At 39.7% G+C, this 19,807-nt stretch overlaps 1 protein-coding gene across 1 annotated transcript in view; it reads left to right on the top strand.

Annotated features, from left to right (window-relative positions):
- si:ch1073-396h14.1 (disintegrin and metalloproteinase domain-containing protein 10) overlaps window positions 1-19,807 on the top strand; it is a 40,334-nt gene that overhangs the window by 7,913 nt on the left and 12,614 nt on the right. Inside the window, exons 5-9 of the mRNA XM_014014204.1 lie at window positions 2,914-2,999; window positions 4,165-4,287; window positions 7,994-8,086; window positions 8,265-8,433; window positions 16,298-16,461. Coding sequence (XP_013869658.1) covers window positions 2,914-2,999; window positions 4,165-4,287; window positions 7,994-8,086; window positions 8,265-8,433; window positions 16,298-16,461 — 635 coding nt within the window. The remainder of the gene's footprint in view (window positions 1-2,913; window positions 3,000-4,164; window positions 4,288-7,993; window positions 8,087-8,264; window positions 8,434-16,297; window positions 16,462-19,807) is intronic.

The raw sequence follows: 19,807 nt of genomic DNA, 5'->3' as shown, positions 1-19,807 counted from the left end.
ATATATAAACAGTATACACACACACACACACACACACACACACACACACACATTTATAAGTGTGTAGAATATGTGAGCAGATTTTTTGAGACACATGAAACTACGTCTTTGACAGAACCTTATTAAATTACACTTCTTACTGAAACTAACACTGGAAAAACAAAAGAACTCTTGAAGCACTTGAGTTGTTTTGCATTTTAATATCAAGACAAATAGTTTATGAAATAAGATTTATTTTAAAACATACAACAGGATTTTATGTATTGCATAAAAGGCCTTTAATTCTGTGCTGAATTTCTAATGCATTCTCTCCCAGTTACCTTCAAAATCAGACTGAGACTGAAAGTCAAACTTTCTTCACCATGCTTCTCAATAGAAATTGTTTTTAACAGCTGCTGGAAGACACTCAGCTGAAATATGACGAAAGAAAAGGCAAATTGGTGGCTGACTGGGATCAGTTTTAGTTGTCAAAAGCAAATTAGTTTGAAAGGATCACATTGGATTCCTGCATAGAAGGGAAACAGAGTGCAGAGGTCTGGAAATAATCCTGGGTCGACACCCGGCATTTAGGGGCTCCACGTTCAACCCCCCACTTGTGCCATACACAGACCCCAGTGTGAGGTCTGTGATTGGCTGAAGAGCTTTAGTGAGGGTGGTGTGATTCAGTCATGTGTTTGAATGGTCTAAACTGGAACCAGGAGAACTGAACTGGTTTCACACAGTTTGCAGTGAACCCTGAAGTTGTTACTGGTTTTTAGTTACTGGTTAAATTTAGCTACCGGTAATTCTGTCCTCTTGTAAGTCTCACTGTCATCTAAAAGTGACAATTAGGTATTGAGTCTCTGTCATAGAGGTAATTAAAGAGTTCAACATATTATTATTGAAATGTCTAGCATCCTGTGTGGTTGTTATGTAACCACTGAGATCGTAAAAGAAGCATTTTAAACTTACAGACCACATATTGCTGCAGATCCAGATCAATCCTTGACCATGAACCTAATAAACTTTGTTGCAACATCCTTGGACTTTTTGCATTTTTTTTTTTTTTGAAGAAGAAATGCCATGGCCTTTTCATAACATTTCGTCTCCCGAGGCTCCACTCCAATCTTTGTTGCATCAGTTTGAAATGAGACAGCCGTCTCAAAGGTATTGCAAATTACAGACGACATCGTTTGTAGTGAAATCAAACTAGCATCTTTTCCACAGGCAGATGTGCCAGAGCTCCCTCTCACTGAAGAAAACTGTTGATTTCTAAATGCAGATTTTCTGTTTATACATAGACGTAGTCTGAGAATGTGAGGGAGCTTTTGTTCAAATTAAGACGTCTAATGCACCGATTAAACTGTTCCTCTTTCAGGGGAATCATCCTCCATCTTACGCTCCGCTTTCCTGAACAGTTGACCCTAAGTACTTGAAATCCTGCATCTTGTTGATTTCTGCTCCTCACTTTTCCATCTGTCCTCATTCACAAGCCGTGTTTCCATCAACATTTTTTAAACGCATTTTGAAGTATGGCATGAGAAAAGCTGGATGGAAACGGCAAAATTCGCACAAACTTTCTTAGTTTTGAAAAAAAAAAAAAGTTTCACACTTGCTTGAGGTGGTTTTCTAATTTTATGAAAAATAGTTAATGTGCAAAAAGAGAGAAACACATTTGCAGAATAAGTTCTGACGTGGTGAACATTTATCTCAGTCGGCTGTTCCTGTTGTCCAGTATTTGTAGCGAGACTGCTCTGCGGCTGCAGCTGGACCCTCCTCCAGCTGTCGACATCTTCTCAGATATCCCTGTAACGTGAAGAGAATTGCATTTCTTTCTCTAGGTCTCCAGACAGCATGTAACATCGCCAGAACTAGTTGATGTGACAGAACAATTACAACTTTCCTGATAGTAGCAACACCTTCCTGATAACTTCTCTTCATTGTCCTGAGATGTGTGTCCCTGCGAGTTTGCCACTTTTATTCCTGTTTACTTTAGCATGGGTAATGTCAACGTCTGACGTAATTACTTTGTGTAGCCTGGTTCATTTGCTCCAAGCCAGTTGATGGCAACACATCTGATTTACATTCTCTTTTTTTTTTTTCGACATTTAAAAAATTCGCTAAAAATTCACATTAAAAATGAATGCAAACATGGCTACATACTGTACATGTACTCTGTCTTTGTCATGGCTGCATACCCCAACCTCTTTAAGTTCTCTTCCACCTTTTCCCTGCTCTCGATCACAATGTCATCTGCAAACATCACAATCCTGACCTCATCTGTTAGTCTGTTTATCACCAGAGCAAACAGGAAGGGGCTCAGTGCTGATCCTGGATCCACTTGCGCCTTGAAGTTATCTGTCGCTCCTGCAGCACATCTCACCAATGCTGACCTCATGTGGGCTTTTTGCCCGGCTCGGGACGGCCTAGGTCTAAACCCAGGTTCAGCTTGTTTAAATTTGCTCTCACAACCCAGTTCTAAGTTAAAGAATTGAGCAATTATGTTTCAGTAAGGTCAAACGTGCGATGAACAGCAGTGATAAAATTAATTTTATTTCGAAACATCAAATCAAAATGAAACCTAATGAATTCCTTTTGTTCGAAGGCTTAAATTATTCATTTGCTCTTCGCTGAGTGACTTTCATCAAACACACATTTCCAGAGCTGATTTTAGCACAGGATGAACGTGGCTTTAAACCACATCACAGCGCTGCAGCTCTGACAGTTGTAAAATAAATAGACTCAAGCTGACCGAGCCACATGCTACAGCTTTTATTTGTTCCTTTATGCACTAAATGAAAGAAGATGTTTCAGGTCGTGACAGTGCTTACTCCACTGTGTGCACATTAAAGTGTGTTTGACAAAAGCGAGAGGACAATAATCCTCATGCATGTGTGTGATTCTAAACACCTGTCCTTTGTCTTTGTGTGATAGTCCTCCCACACATGTCGGCGCACACAGGTGGGTTCTGTGGTGCGGAGCATCTGAACGTCCTCAGGCGAAACCTAAGTGCCAATCAGGTACAGACCACTACACGCTCCACCTGTCTTTCATTTCTGTTTAAAATTTCCTCCGTTTTGGACACTTTTTATTGTCAAAAGAACCTTTCCAGCTCAGTAATGATAGTTGGTGTTCTGTAACTATTACTGCACCAATGATGCAACAAGGACTACGTCACAGCGGAAGAATGTCATAACATCAACACAATTGTTTGTAAAATACCAACCTGAAAATGGCATCTTAGCGGGTAACCTTGACAGTGTTGTAAAATCTTAAAAACAGCTCTTAAAAACATGTGTCGCACGCATCAAACCCCTCGGGTACCCTTTTATAATCGTTAACCTTTGACCAAATGGGTGGTGGCCTCAGAGTCTATTGTAAAATGTGGATGTTGGATCTATTTTTAACAACATGTCCACCGGTGGAGAAAATTTCCACTGTGGTCCTGAAATGTCCTGAGCAGATGTTTTGCTCAGATGATTATGTAAAGTCCTCAATATTTCAATTACTGATATGTTAACAACATTTACCTTCATTATCCAACCAGGCTTTGGGATAAATATTGCATGGAGTAATATTTAATATACAGCATGCACTAAATTTACATAATTATGGATGCACGTTAAGTTTTGTACATGGAATATTAAGGGCTCCAATAATGTCATAAAGAGAAAAACCATCCTAAATTGTCTAAAAAGGGATAAAATGCTGATTAAATTTCTCTTAGAAACACGTTTAAACAATGAGGAGCAAAGAAATTCTCTTAGGGCATGGGTCGGCTAGATTTACTTCTAATATACTCTACAAATAAAAGATGGAGTAATTATTTTAATACATAAAAAGGTGCCATGTACTGGGAAATGCTGCTATAAGGACGACAATAATAGGATTGTATTAGTAAATAGAGAATTATATGGGGAAACAGTGTTGGTCAGAAAAAAATATGTACCTATTGTTCATGATGAAGAATTATTTGCCTCTTTAATTGGTGAAATTGCAGATATGGACTGTTCCAACAGGTTGTGATTTGAATTGTAGTCACTTTCCCACAGTCAGGAACCGGCCCCATAATAACATTTTCTAAGTAAAAAAATGAATCCATCAGACTTAAAGAGATCATCTGCTTAAAAATCTACCACCCATCAGTGGTTTTCTTCCTTCGAGCCTTTCTGTGTTCTTCCACAGGAGACACCAGTGAGCCGGTCCAGGAGAACTGTTGATGAGTCAAAGACCAGCTGCCTGCTCCACCTCCACGCTGACCACCTCTACTACAAGAGGTTCAAGTCTGTAGAAGCTGTTGTGGCTCAGGTGAATCATTTACACGTGTTATGAGCTGGTGAAAATTCTCGGTCATGTAGGTCATGATCAGTTAAAAAAAGTCGGAAAAATGAAACAAATGGACATCTGTTCTGAAGCTGAAGATATTTCTCTTCCTGTTCAGGAGGTCGTTTTTATTCAGCGACAGAAATAAAGTCCAGTTGTTTTGTTTTTAACTTTTTTTCTTCGATTTTATAAGTAAATCACCTATTTTGTTCATTTTTAGCCATGAAGTGTTAGATTTCAATTTTTACCTTAATGGACTCAAAAAGACTTTATAGCCAAATTAAACAATCAGAAAAAGATGGAATGCCTCAAGCGAAGGAGTTCAGGGTGATGGTAGGATAGAATAGGAGATGGTTCTGTGAACCAGGGCTTCATGAGTAATGAGAGATTTGGTTTGACTTGTTGTGAAGACAAAAGAAGCTAAGTGGAAAGGCAACATTCTCAACTGACTGGTTCATTTACATTTCAACCCTCAAGTGAGGTCCTGAGATGTGGATCATTAGAACATCGCAGGTACAAGAGGCTGAAATGAGCTGTGTTTGTAGGGTGGCCAGGCTCAGCCTTAGAGATGAGGTGCTCCATCATCTGGGGGGAGATTTTGGATTGTGCTCCTTCACATTGAAAAGAGTCAGCTGTGGAGGATCTGGCACTGATTAGGATGCCTCTTGGACGTCCCACTTGGAGGTCGTTTTGGGCACATCCCATTGGAAGGAGACGATTAGGCAGACCCAGAACTAACATCGTGTGAATCCTGTCTGGCCTGGGAACACCAGGCTGGATGGATGGATGGATGGATGGATGGATGGATGGATGGATGGATGGATGGATGGATGGATGGATGGATGGATGGATGGANTGGATGGATGGATGGATGGATGGATGGATGGATGGATGGATGGATGGATGGATGGATGGATGGATGGATGGATGGATGGATGGATGGATGGATGGTTGGATGGATGGATGGATAGATGGATGGATGGATGGATGGATGGATGGATGGATGGATGGTTGGATGGACTTAATTTGTGCTCACAAAACAAAATTATGATTATGATTACGGTTATGGTTTTATGGTATTATGGTTATGATTACTCCATTCACCAAACAAGAGGTTAATTAATGTAACTTTTGATTTCTAAGTTTCCAGTATGTATCTAAAGTTGGACAAATTAGAAGCATCTAATCTGGCTATAATGTTTCTATTTAATAATGTTGCTCGCTGACCACTGTGAGGCTGAATTAAGGCCCTGATGCACCAGTCCTGAACAAACAGCTGTTGCATCATGTGTCTAAAGTACGAAACATCTTGAGAACATGATGTCTTATGGAGCGTAGACATGTGCCAAAGTGTGACTGTGAGCCAAACGTCTGCAAAAGATCTGCAAACAGTCCAACTGGGTGAATGCTGACCCTTGTTTGTTCCCTCTGCTGCTCTCAGTGTTTAAATTCATCCTCCAGCACAAAGTAACCACTGAAAACCACACTGACAAAAACAAGAACCAGCTTAGATGTTTGATGGATTCATTTATGACTGTTCTGGACATGATGATAAAAACAAACAGCCTGTTTAGGACAATCTGTGTCTGATTAAAGAATTGAATCATAAAGTCAGAGGACATAAAATTAAATATTGGGTTCCAGTAAAGTTCATTATCTTGATTATTTCTCATTTTTAAAACCACTAAAAAGTCTTTGACTTTTGTTATAAATTTGATGTAAAATATAAGCCGAGAGTTCCATTTTTATCTAAATGTTATCAATAGAAGATCTCAGCAGTTTAAGTTTATTTTTTATGAGTCGTCTTCATAGCCAAAAGGCAAAAAAAAACAAAAAAAAACAGACAGTGGTGTTTTATCCTTCGTGTTTATAGGATTACTGGATGGATTCTAATGAAACTCAGACATTAATGACCTTTAGATGCACATTCACTACTTAATGAGTCAACCTAATAAAAGATGCCTGCCACAGTTAATCAACTTAAGCAAACATAAAACGGTTAGTCAGTTTTACAGATACTGAGCTAAAATTTGACATGGTAGTAGCTGAGAGTCATACTCGGTCATCACCTGAGTGGGGAATCTTATAAAACTATATTTTCTATTTAATCAAAGTGACTATATTTTGTCATGTCTCAGTATAAGGTGATCCTAGTTTCAAACTGAAAGGTTGTGAGTGATATGCTTTACTTCAGGGAACGGATAATTTGAGTATTTGATGTCTTAGTGCACAAATTGTTGTGTGTCAGTTTAGTGCTGTCTCTTCTCTCATGACATCCTCTGGCCTTCCTCCACCTTAAACATGCAAACTTTTTGTTGTTCCTATTTCAGAGCCAAACTTCTGTTGTGCTGGGAATCAAAGTAAAAGATAAGAGATGTGATTGTGATAGATGAACAAAATTCTGTCATCAGTTTAGACATTGTTGAAATGTTAGTTTTTATGGAAGTTTCCAGCAAGCCTCCTGTTGTATGAACAGCACTACCCAAAATGAAAACACTCTGTAGATTGCCTCCATTTTCCCAAACTGGCTCCAGTCCCACCGGTTTGAGCTAATCTGGCTGTTGTGGTACTTCACTGCTCTAAAATTTGGCTCACAATTTTTAGCTTCTCCTGGCACTTCACCATCATTTGGAAAATCTCTAATTTTTAGCTTGCTCCAAACGTTCATGCATGTTAATAAATTACGTCATCCAGGCCAGTTCATGTAGCTCCACTGGCCAATCAGTGACTGCTACATGCTTTGGATCCCTACATCCCAAATGGTTTTGGCACCACAGTACTTCCTCCAAGGAGGTTCCACAAACCGGGCCAAAAAGGGGTGACAGTGAAAAGACCAAAACCTGGTGTGGAGTGGGGTGGAGCAAAAGAGAACTGAGCCTGTGGAAAAATGCCTTGCCTGACCCTCCCTGCAGTCTGCACACAAAAGTTCCGTCTCCATTGTCCAATCTCATTCTATTCGGTTCATGTCTGTTCAGTTCTGCTCAGGTGCGCGTAAGTCTCCATGACAGTGTGTCCCTCACTCTGTGTGGCCTTGATTATGGGAAGATCGTCAGCAGGCAGCTAAAGCCAATGTAGTTTTAAAAAATGGGGGGGAAAAGTTTTGGTTTTATCGTCCGGTAATCGGACTTTTTTTTTGCGGCACTTTCTATAAATTCTTGCGAATCGTGGACGGGCAGTTCGTCCAAAATCTCCTGGGATGTCTGCTCATTTCAGACAACGCCATCCAGCTCAAGCTGTATGCGCTTGTCTCCTTCACCTCTCTCCAGAAAGAGTTTGCTGGAGGTGTTTACAAGTTCTGCCTCGGCTCAGCCAATCCACCGGCAGAAGTCTGCTCATATCAAAATCGCAAATGTGCAATACCCAGTTTCACTCACAATGGAACCACTGTTGAGGTGATCTTGAAAGTGCAGTTGGAACCAGAAATAGAGACACATTTGGCCGAGGCTGAACCAAGGAGAACTGCATACAGGCACGCCTGGAGAGGGGTGTTCAGAGAAGGACTCACCCCTATCCATACTGGGGTAGGTCAAGCGGCCCTGGTGTGTTTGCTCTGTCAGGTTCACAGTATTAAGTTGTCCTTGCTGCATCTCTCCATCAGTTTGGGTATCCCACACTGAAAAACATTGAAGACCCCTGATCTGGAGGATGTTTAGTTGATTTGGTGGATGTTGATTTGTTGCATCATTCACAGGTTTCATCCTACTTGCGGGCTGTGAATGACATCTACAACAAGGCTGACTTTGATGGAATCAAGCTGATCAACTTCAAAGTGAAATCCCTTCGTGTAAGATCCTTGTGTTCACAGATGACAAAGCTGTCAAATAGCAATTGTTTTTAAATCAAATACATAAAAGGATAAATGATAACCCTTATGAGCTTCAGAGGAAATTTTACCAGAAATATGCAGCAGATTGTGTGTCCTTGTTAGTAAAACGAGTAAAGGAAATTTGTTTTCTGTGCAGGTGATGACCAAAGAGGATAAAACAGACCCTCTGTCTCCTCTGTTCATTGGGCCTGAGAAGCTGTTGAGTCTCTTCTCTGAGAACAACTGGGGCAACTTCTGCCTGTCGTACCTGCTTACTAACAGGGACTACAGCGGAGTTCTGGGCCTTGCTTGGGAGGGCAAGACAGGTAAGTCACATGAGTAACACAAAACACATTTCAAGCTTTCTCATGAAACTGACAGAATGAAAAGTTTGTTTTAGTTTTCTTGTGTGGAGAGGGGAAAATCTAAGGAATTCTTTGTTTTTCTTGGTTTACACTGTGAGGATCTATGAAAACATCGATTTGTCTGGTGGAGGATTTGACACAAAATCTGTTTGGATACCAGCAGTAGTCACACATTTGAGCTGTTTCCTTATCAAACATCTGAGTGGGATACAAAACTGTGGCCTTAATAACCCTAACAGAAATCCACAAATGGGGAATGTCATATTTATTTTTAAGTGATAATATTGACACAGCTTTAATGTCCAGGAGCATGATTCTCGCTTGATGCAAGAAGTGCCGGGTTCAAATCCCGGACGAGCCCCCATTAATGTTACACCCCAGCTCAGCCAGGAAAAACAGGAAGCAAAATTCAAACAGTATGGAAAGAATTTATGAGAATTTATAGGAGACTGCATGTGTGAAAGGTGCAAATATGAAATTTGTTTTTCAGAAACGTGTCCTAAACTAACAGTGAATCAGAGTAAAACTGTTGGGGATATTATATTTGTGAATTTGTGTGGATCTGTCGAAAAACAGCTTTTTCTCCTCACTGATTGACAAAACTTTTCTGCGTCAGTCCTAACACTGCTACGCACACCTCCAGTTTCCATCCATCCATTATATTCCGCTTGTTCCAGGTCCCGAGGGGCAGCAGCTTGTGCTGGAGGCCCAGACCTCTGTCTCCACAGCCTCCTCTTTCAACTCTTCTGGGAGGATTCCAAGGCATTCTCAGGCCAGACAAAAGACAGTCTATCCATCATGTCCTGAATTTTCATTGAGGTCTCCTCTCAGCCGGACATGCCTGAAGTCCCTCTCTAGGGATGTAATCAGGAGGCATCCTCACCAGATGAACCACTTCAACTGGCTCTTCTGAATGTGGAGGAGCAGCAGCTCTACTCTAATCTCTCCCGGTTATCCGAACTTATCACTCATCTCTAAGGGAAAGTTCAGCTACCCTGTCATTTCAATCACCTCATAGTTTTCTTATCAAGGCGGAGGAGTGTGTGTGCCTAAATGATCCTGGGAGCTCTTCTGTCGAAGGCAGTAGAAATGGGCCCTGGTAGAGTATCACAAAGCAGACTGGTTCTAGGTGATAGGCCAGACAAAGAATGATGAGACTTGTATGGACGGGAAAAAATCAAGATACTCAATGCCTCTTGCCCAGTCGTAGGTTACCTGGGCTCCTCTTTTGAGCCAGGCCTGGGGAGAGGCCAGTCGACGAGCGCCTGGTGACCGGGTCTCTACCCATGGTTTCTGGTCAGGCTCAGCACAAATGAGCAACGTGTGACACAATGTTACCCTGGCTTACCAAAGCTGAGGTAAAAACACATCAAAGACCATCCAGAAAAAAACTTCAGTGTATCTTTTGATCATTCAAGGTGAGCTCAATCTGATCAAATTGCAATGAACAGTCTTTAAACGTCTATTTGAGGGTCTTTTATTTTCTTCAATCTTAAACAAAGCATTGCTCTTATCTGTGTGTTTGAATTCATATTGTCTTATTACAGACAAAATTCAGCAGAAGTTGGAAAAAACAGTAAGCAGAGAAACAATATTTTTCTATGAGCCTCTCAGGATAAAATTGGAATCAACTTCAATGAACTCCTACTTCCCAAATGTACCTGCATGAGTTCAAAGTGTTCAGTGACCTAAATACACAATGTGAACAAAAACAAGTGTAAAGCAATCATTGCAACATCAAGCAGTCATGGTGAGGCAGTCTGTGTGTGTGGTATTATTATTCCTGTGGAAGGAAGTTGGTTCTAATGCGGGATTGTTGTTGTTGGTTGGTTCCTCCTGCTCGTGACATTGTCTTACACAAGGCTTTGGATTGGTCAGACCAGGGGGTGTGGGAGCAACAGACCACCACAATGACGTGATTGTTGTGCAAACACACACACAAACTTGTTTTTATATCCTTGTGTGGCCCATCCATTGATTTCCATTCATTTCTTAGTAATTTTACATCCTAACCCTGACCACCAACCCTAAAGCTATCTTCACAGGTGTACCTGACCTTAAAACTAACTTAAACTCAATTCACACCTTGGTCCTAAACCCAACCCCCACACCCAAAATCAGCCTCCGAAGTTGTGGGGCCCAGGTTTTGGGCCTCACAAGGATCACCCGGTCCCCACGAGGCTGCATTTTCCTTAAAACCGGGCCCCACGATGTAGGAAAAACAAGGACACACACACACACAGTGGACTAAAAGTGTTGGTCCAAATGTTGGGACTTTTCAGTCTCATGCCGATGGATAACTTTTGACCTCCAGAATCAGATACACTCGTTTCTCCACTTACTCCAGTTTATTAGTGGTCTTCGGAAATGCAAAGTCTGTAATTGTAAGATCATAAACTCCAAGACCTCTATATGGTTCCAGGAGCGGCATCAGAAAACACCACTTTCATACGTGAGCTCTACCCCCTAACCCACAACAACCATGTGCTACATGGACACTTCTGAGTTGGGGGGTGGGTGGGTTTCTAAATGTCTCAACAAGTTTTCCAAACCAGTAAAACTCTGCTTGTGCTTGTCAACTGAAAAGGATTATTTTTAATTATAAATAATATAGATTGAGAACAAAAAAATAAAGACAAAATGTTTTGTTGTTTTTTTTTTACCTTGCTTAGAATTTGAAAATGCTCAAGAGAATCAAATAAATTTGAACTACAGGGTAAACAGTTCATATTGTGTTATCTAAATTAGAAAGTGTAATTTCATGAAGGAATGCATATTGCTTGCTAGAATGTAATGAGTAGGGGTGTCCGATAGTTCTTCTCAAACCGAGTATGCCTACTTCAGTTTGGGTACTCGACGATACCAAATACTGATAGCAAGTATTTAATGAATTAGAACTTAAACATTACACAATAACTTTAAAAATACATTTCTTTTGTTTAGAACAAGACGACTCTCCTTTCTTATAGACTTACAGCCCATCTGACTGAATCAGATCAAATATACAACAACTTTTTAAAATAAACATAAATAACAAATTCTTTCAACTTACATAACTTTCTTAGACATAGAACTGACAAAAATTTCCTCTTGAAACATAAACTCTAACATATTCAATGGAGTTTCAATACCAATATCCCGGTGTTGATACTGGTATAGTGGTTCCAAGTATCAGGGCATTTTTGTACAAGTACTGTTAGTGTAAAGACTATGTGTTTGGGAAGACTCGCAGCCACTATCACACTAAAATTTAATGATTTAAAATGTATGGAATTAATGTAAAATGTATGGAATTATATCTGTTTAGTGTTTGTTAAATAACTCTAGTGGCCATATTGAATCCTCAAGTTAATCAGTTTAAAGGTAATGGAGTTTCATAAACTAGTCCAGTGCACATAAGCTATTTTGCTACCAGACAGACAAAGGCACACATACAGTATATATACACTAGGGCTATGTATTGGCAAGAATTTAGTGATATAAAACATATCATGACATTTTTGATGTGTTGTATCGCAAATTTTGCGACACTGTAAGCAAATCTATATCTTCGCTATTTTTTTCTCCAAAATAAGTATGTTTTCCAAAACTCAGTGTAAAGAGCACACCATGCATTGCACTCATAAAATCTCATCTGACCTTTAATTAAAATTGATACAGTGCTTTCAAAAATCGATACGGTATCAGGAAATGAAATATTGCGATATTTCAGTGTTTCGATATTTTCTTACACCCCAAATATACACCGGCTTTTATGACGATGGGCAGTAAATATTCAGTAAAAAGGTCCAATTACAGTAACCTACATTTAGAATTTTTGGAGTTTGTTTATATTTTCCCACATCCCAGCATTTCCTTTTTGAAAAGCCTCATTCTTTCAGCAAATACACACCGTACCTGTTGTTGCTCCCTTTGAAACGTTTTGTTTTTATTTACACACTTTTCAAATGGCTCACATGATGGATCTAAACAAGCCCGTCTAAAAGGCTTCCCTCTGCATGGGGCAGGAACAACAGCAGGCCAACGCATACAAATCTATCAGGGAATGTTTTGCAGAACTCGATGGGGGCTTTGTTTACAGTTTCCTGTTCACACATTCAGAACACAGCAGGATGCTTTCCATGTACTGGATACGCTCCTGCTGTGTACTCCAGAGTACTGGAAGTACTGCGGAAGTGAGATACAATACGTAAAGTACTCTGTGGAAATCACATTTCATTTGCTTCAATCAAACATTTTGTTCTTGCCTTATGTTTTGTCACCAGCACATAAACTGTCCATTTCTCATACATGAAAATGATCAACGTTAAGTTGGATCCTTGTTGCATTCCAGTCAGATTAAGTCTTTTGTTTTCATCACTGAAAAAATACAAATCTTAACTACAGAATTAATAAATGCTGTTCAAATTTGTACAGAACATTTCAATGAAGAACCAGGAACAAAAGCTGTAATGGAAAAAGATAATAAATGAAGCTCCATTATTTACAGTAGCTACTGTGTGCCTTGCAAGTTAACGCTGCCGTGAGAACTCTGGGCAACAGAGAGCAAGAGCTTCATCTGTTTTTGTTATTAGTTGTGCTATTTAGACACGCTCACTTCCCCATATATGTATCCTGGGCAAGACCGCCTCTTACTATTGTTAGTTTTAACCATGAATGTTATCTACATACGTAGTGCTTCCTGCGTGTTTACCTCTGTATGTTTGCCTGGCATGTTAGGAGAAAGTGTTTGCGGAAGGTTTTTTTTATGAGTACATGTACACAACATGCTGTAAATGCTGTAAATTAAAATGGTGATTTTAATCTGATAACTGTGTATATATATTTAAAGCAAGTGATTCAGAGGATAATAATTTGGGTCTTTGAGTACCGCTTCTTTTTGTGGTAAAAACAAAAAAGGTGGAGCAGACGAAATTGCAGTCCCTCACCACTCTCGCTGCCAAAAACCACAGCATCTGTTTCCAAAACTTTTTCTTTCTAAGAAACCCACCTTCTTTGAATGGGATGTGCTATAATTCTTGCTAAGCATGACCAGTTCTGCAAGACAGTTTGTTTCTTAGCAGTAAAGATCACAACTATGGTACAATTTTTTTTAATTCTTTTGTGATTTCTCAGAGCTTAACAGTCTCGCTGAACCTCATAAACCTCCTGTTTTTTTTTTTTTTTCAAGTATCAGGAGCTAAAGTACTTTCCGTTTACAGCATTGTCATTACCGGTGTCCTTCACATCATATATGACAGTAATGTTGTCTTCTTGCTGCGGTATTGTTTTTACAGCAACAGAGATAAGGGGCTTGTTATTGTTGTTTAAACTCAAACTGTCCCTGACCATTCCTGGACGTCACTCCAGACTCTGACTGGTTCCCACAGTCCTCAGTGACACCTGGAGAACTCAACGTTTCGCTGATATAATATGTTGACTTAATGCAACGGACCCCCTGCCCCCGCTTCCTAAAATGCTGTAAGAGGAAAGAGGTGTTATGCAAAACTCACATGAGCGCTACTAATGCGTCCGTCCTGAACAACACAGACACACACAAAAAAAACCCATTAAACAGGCGAGATATGTATGTACGTGTGAAGAAGGGCTGATTGAAAGACTCTGTTGTCCACATATTCATTTGAATTTGCATGAAGCTATGAGGCATTAAAATCCACTGAGTTTTTTTTGTCCACATATGATGAATAATAAGAAAGTCTGCCACAACATTTATGGATAGGGCACTATTGAATAGATAAGCAGCATGGCCTAAAAGACTAATGATTTCAGAGTTCTGTTATCAATTCCTGTGAATTTGGCAGCTGTTTGTAACTACAGAATGCTCTTTCAGCGTCACTTTGGCTGAAAAAAACCCCAGAATCATTGTAGACCAGGGATGAACCGAAGCGGGTGCATGAACAACCTAAATGATGGAAGGGGACACATTTTATTCGGTGTTACCAGAAAGAGGGCCGCGTAGTGCTGCACACTTACCCAAATATAGCTATTTTAAAAATGTTTGTGTTTATATACATGTTTATTACACTAACATACAGTGCAGCATAAAATCTATCAATTTACTGTTAATGCTTGTATAACAGTTGTACTCTTGTTTAATCAGAGTCAGAATCAGTTTTATTGTCATTGTCAATGAACAGGATTCACAGACTAGGAATTTGCTATTTAATTAAATATGATTAAAAAATGTTTCGCTAAAATAAAAAATAAGCACGTGAGCTGAAGTCTAACAGCATAAGATGCCTTGAGTGCAGATTCCTGTGTGGTTGTGGTTCTGGTAAAAAAAAATGCTGTTGTTCATATACTTTTGATCTGAGGTCAGCTACAATAGCAGCCCTTACAACTTCTGTCAACGCCTCATATTTAGCTTTGTGCAATGTGTTAATGCCAACTTAAATTAAAATCCTTAATGGCAGACAGCATCTCGTAGAAGATTAAACACATAGGTTTGCCTTGAAATCCTGTTAACATATAGTCTACATCCCAAAAATAAAGTACACAATACAACCCGTAGATCATATTCACACCTGATAGTATTCTGTTTGATTGGGGATCAAAACAGCAAGATTTACACTTTCAGTTGGTGCAGTTTGCATTCACACTGCACTGCACCTGTTCACCCACTAACCTATGGTGGCTCTACACCAAGAACCACTGAAGGAAAGACACAAGGAAAAGACACTGAACGCAACTTCTGTCTTCACAAAATGCGAACAAACATGGAGTGACGTCAGGTTTTAGCGGTTGTAGGATTTCTTTTTTGTTGTTGTTGTTTTTGGTAAATGTGCCAAACAAACACTCTTCAACAATGGGCTCAGCACGTGTGGAAGATGAGGCGGGACTGTGGAGAAAGTTTTTCATACAAGGCGACTGAAAACGCTTCGAATGAGGCGGCATTCACCGAGTAGGAGCACGCCCAGTTTCACAGAGGTGATGTCTATCTTATCCAAACATTGAGCGAGGTATTTACAAGATATAAGTAACTTTATTACTGTCGTTACTCAGAATGCCCTGCATTATATCAAAAAGAAAAAATACGTAGGTCCTCTGGATGGGTTCTTCTTTAGTTAAACATTTTGTCTCTCATCTAAGAGACTCCTTCATTCTGATGAGTTTCAGGTGAACTCAGCCTTATAAGCACTGCCTCCATATGGTGGACAAACAGGTTAGTCACATGCATTATAGTCCGCTTCCTGCTTTTGGAGTGGTCTCTTGTCTGCTTGGCGTTCACACCAGAGTTCATTTTAACCAAACCTACACCTAGGTTTTTAGGAGGACTACAGTTTGCTTTTTTTGGTCCGCATCAGAGTTCAATTACGGCTTCACACCTCCCCAAACTAACCGGACTTTCTAGTCAAACGAACTAGAGTTAGATTAAAGCAGACTAAACAGGGCTGGTGTGAATACGACCTCAGGGAGCACTTTTTTTAATCAAAAAAGTAAAAACGTCTTTGGTGGACCAGACAAAGGTCACCCACAGTCTGGATGTGTCCTGCAGGCCACCAGTTACCCATCCCTGTATATCAAATGGCTATGCAAGCTATGAAACATGTGGTTTGCAGGTTTATTGGTCTCAAAGAATGACAACACAAGGGTTTTTTTTATAAATATAAACTTTTATGCAAAAAACACCACACTGCAAGTGACTCTCAGCAGTGTGCTTCAGCGGCTTTACAGAGTTTGTACAGTTATCACAGTTTTAGGAATATCTGAGTTTATTTCTTAGCTATCAGTGATACAAAAAATAAAACTGTGATTCTGCGCCATCTTTACCCTGCAGTGTTTTCTTTAACACCAAACTGTGCTTGTTGTTCTTTCTCTCCTTCAGGTAACTGGGGAGGAATATGCTCAAAGTACACCGCCCTTCGAAATGGCCCCATGTCCACCCTAAACACAGGCCTGATAACGATTCAGAACTACGGACAGTTCCTGCCTCCTCGACAAGTCCAGCTGACCATGGCGCACGAGCTGGGCCACAGCCTGGGCTCTCCGGTCAGTCTTCATCGTTGCCACTCATCATCATCAGCACCCGTTGTTCACACACTCACTCTGTCCTCACGATCGAACGTAGAGTATGGGAATTTCATCACAAGATAACTGCTCTACGTTTGTAAATCCACTCATGTTATTGCAGAAGTTGTCAGCAGAAGTTCTTTAGTTAGACGTAAATGCTTGGCAGAAATGGTCTGATGTTGCAGAGTTGAAACATTATAAAAAAATCTGCCCGGAGTAACGTATTTAAAATATTTTTTTACTAATACTTAACTTGAGGACAGAACTGAGGACATGTGTGATGTGCACTAAATGATTTTTGAAGATGTGATTCAGATTTGAGTTCTAAAGTAAATATTTGTTGGACACGCAGTAATATTTGTACAACGCTTGAACAAACTGTCCGTAAGTGGGCATCAGAGACTTTGGCTTTTGACCATTTTGCTTAACGTGACTCCTGTCCTGGCGTCACTGGATGAGCCGTGGTGTCCTTTGTACAACGTTTTCCTCAGTTTATTTTCGAATACAAGCTGCTTTTGCCACAAGCCAAGGGTTTATGAACTTTTCACACAAAGCTCTGTTAGTGAGGATGACTCATGTAGACTCTTCCTCCCCCTGCCTGAAGGTTTTTCCTGAAACATGACCCCTCCTCTCTTCACTCCAAATGATTTTACTGGATTTTTTAAAATTTACTTATTAATTCCCACATAGACATAGTTACCAGAAATGTGTCTGATAGATTAGAAAGTCAAGAAATGTATTGGTACACGTGAAATGTCATGCCAGAACAGAGCTATACCTTTTTTTAAATTTCTTCTGCTCTCTGTTCTAGTTCCCCTGAGGGCCAGCTGGCTTTAAATGCTTGGCTGGTTGTTCAAAAGATTTTGTGCGTATGTGACTATCAGGTTTTCAAGATTTGTCAAATGTGAGTGACCAGTGAAGAACAGAACAACTGATTATAAAAAAAGGTAAGTGAGTTTATTTACAGGTGAAAGGGTACGGGGTTCAGACCTGATAGAGAGGAGGACCAGGTTATTGTCGGGTTGATTCAAAGGTAAGTAGTTGCAGGTAATTTCAGTTTCAGGTGAGTACTTGTTATTGCTTACAGATTCCAGGTTTTGGTGCTGCGTGGAGAGGAGGGACAACAATCCAAGAGGCAGGTGAAAGGCTTCCAGGTAGGGTGGCAGACAGACAGACTGACAAACAGATTAGTTAGTCTCCAGAGTGAGGCAGACAGGCAGAGGTCTTGGTGAGTCTCAGAACAGGCAGGCTCCTTAGGTGAGCGAGCTTGAAGAGGCAGCAGTTCCAACAGGTAAACTGGGCACAGAGGAAAAACCAAGCAACACACGATAAGATAAACTCAGGGAAGTTAAGTACCCTGAGCGGCTGAGATGCATTACATTGGTAAGCGATGCTTCAGCGAGGAACAGATCACTGGTGAGGCTCATCAGACAGGAACCGCCGCAGTTGAGACCAGTTACAGGAGACTCAGGTGAGCAGCACAGAATGTCACAGACAGCTGCTAATGCTTTGTTTGAGGAGTGTTAAATTACCCACTAGATAAACCTTCTGCAAACACGTGTTATCGAGACTTCGTAAAAGAAAGCATTAAAATCCTAGACTACAAATGAGATATTGTAGGTTTTAAAAGAAGGATTTCCTCATTGATAAAAATACAAATTTTTTTAAGCTCAACAACAACAAAGAAAACTCTGTCGTTCATTGATCGAAAAACATCAGGACGCTTAATAAGGCCTGTCTAGATAACCTAACACAAGGAAAGAAATCAACTCAACAAACCCAGTGGTTAATATTTAGAAAGAAAAAAATGTATCACATTTTTCTTTATTGACTTACTACAAAAACAGCCTTTTTTTGTTTTGAGTCAATCAGGAAATGATACTACCAAACTACATTTGAAAATACTGTTGCCGTTGTTCTGATTTTGAATAGATGTAATCTTTGCAACATGTTGGAGAAGTCGCGTCTCAGTGAACGAGTCACAGATCACCTCCTGGCCTTTCTGGGTGGAGTTTGCATGTTCTCCCATCGTTCGCATGTGGGTCCCCCCCCCCCCCCCCCCCCCAAAGGTACTCTTGTGTCCTCCCACAGAACAAAACATACATGTTTGATTAACTGGTCTAAATTGTCCCTATATGGGTGAGAGCGGTTGTTTGTCTCTATGTGGACCCTGTGATGGACTCGACCCGTCCAAGGTGTACCCCACCTCTCAGCTCTCCACAACCAAAAAGGAGAAGCAGGTTAAGAAAATGGATGGAATTTATTCTTTGCTTCTATATTCTCAACCAGTTAAGCAGGAGAAGATGGGTGGGGGCAATGCAACAGGAGGTATTTCTGTATTTTGTTATTAAACATTTAGTTTGCAGGAATGATATGGGCAAATAAAATGTAGTAGTTTTGAATCAGTTGCTTTTTAAACCATTGTATGCTGGTTGGTCCATGCCTTATTTAGAAAGAAAATATCCTGACCGTGTTAATTTGTCCAACTTGTCCTTTTCTTTTCCTCTCTAACAAGATGAAGTTTGTCAGCAAAACTGAGGGAATTAGTGCAAGTCTGATAAACAAAAAAGCAAGAATATAAAAACTTTTTTATTCCCACCTTTCTCTTAAACGTACTAAAAATGAATATTTCTTCTTTTTCCTTTTTCTAAATCACACAGTAAGACTAGTTTACCTACTAAAATACATAACACTTAAAAATATAAAATATCATTGGTGCATTTATTTTATATTATATAAATTTATTATTTGTCAAAATTGGCATTACTACAATTGTTAGAGCCAAAAATAAGGATTACATAAGTTTATATTTTGTACAAATATTTTTTGTCTTTAGATTTTGCCAATAAGTAAGGTAAACAACAGCTTAGGTTGACATATTTGGGAAATTTGTATTTTATTTTGAAAGTGTTACTTCCTGTAAAGTCTTGACCTAAGTAAAAAAAAGAAAAGGATAGACTGAGAAGGAATGCAGAAGCAATTATTTGACCCTGTTAGCCATGTTTTACTAGAAATAAAATGGAAAAGATGCAGAAAAATAATTTATTTTTGTTTTATTGCTTGTTGACATTTTTTTAGATAAAGGATTTTTGTTAAGTTCACAGTTTTGCATGTGTCTAATTTTCCAAGAGTGATTCAAGAATGACACAGATAATGGATCTGCTGCCACAATAACAATTACATGTACACCACTTTCACATACAATTCTATACAGAACTATGTATAGTGTATATGTACATACATACATGCATGCATACATACATACATACATACATACATACATACATACATACATACATACATACATACATACATACATACATAC

Source organism: Austrofundulus limnaeus, unplaced genomic scaffold (genome assembly GCF_001266775.1).
Source record: "Austrofundulus limnaeus strain Quisiro unplaced genomic scaffold, Austrofundulus_limnaeus-1.0 Scaffold111, whole genome shotgun sequence".
NCBI lineage: Eukaryota > Metazoa > Chordata > Actinopteri > Cyprinodontiformes > Rivulidae > Austrofundulus > Austrofundulus limnaeus.
Note: the sequence above shows the minus strand (reverse complement) of the source record. Positions and strands in the feature narration are given on the sequence as shown.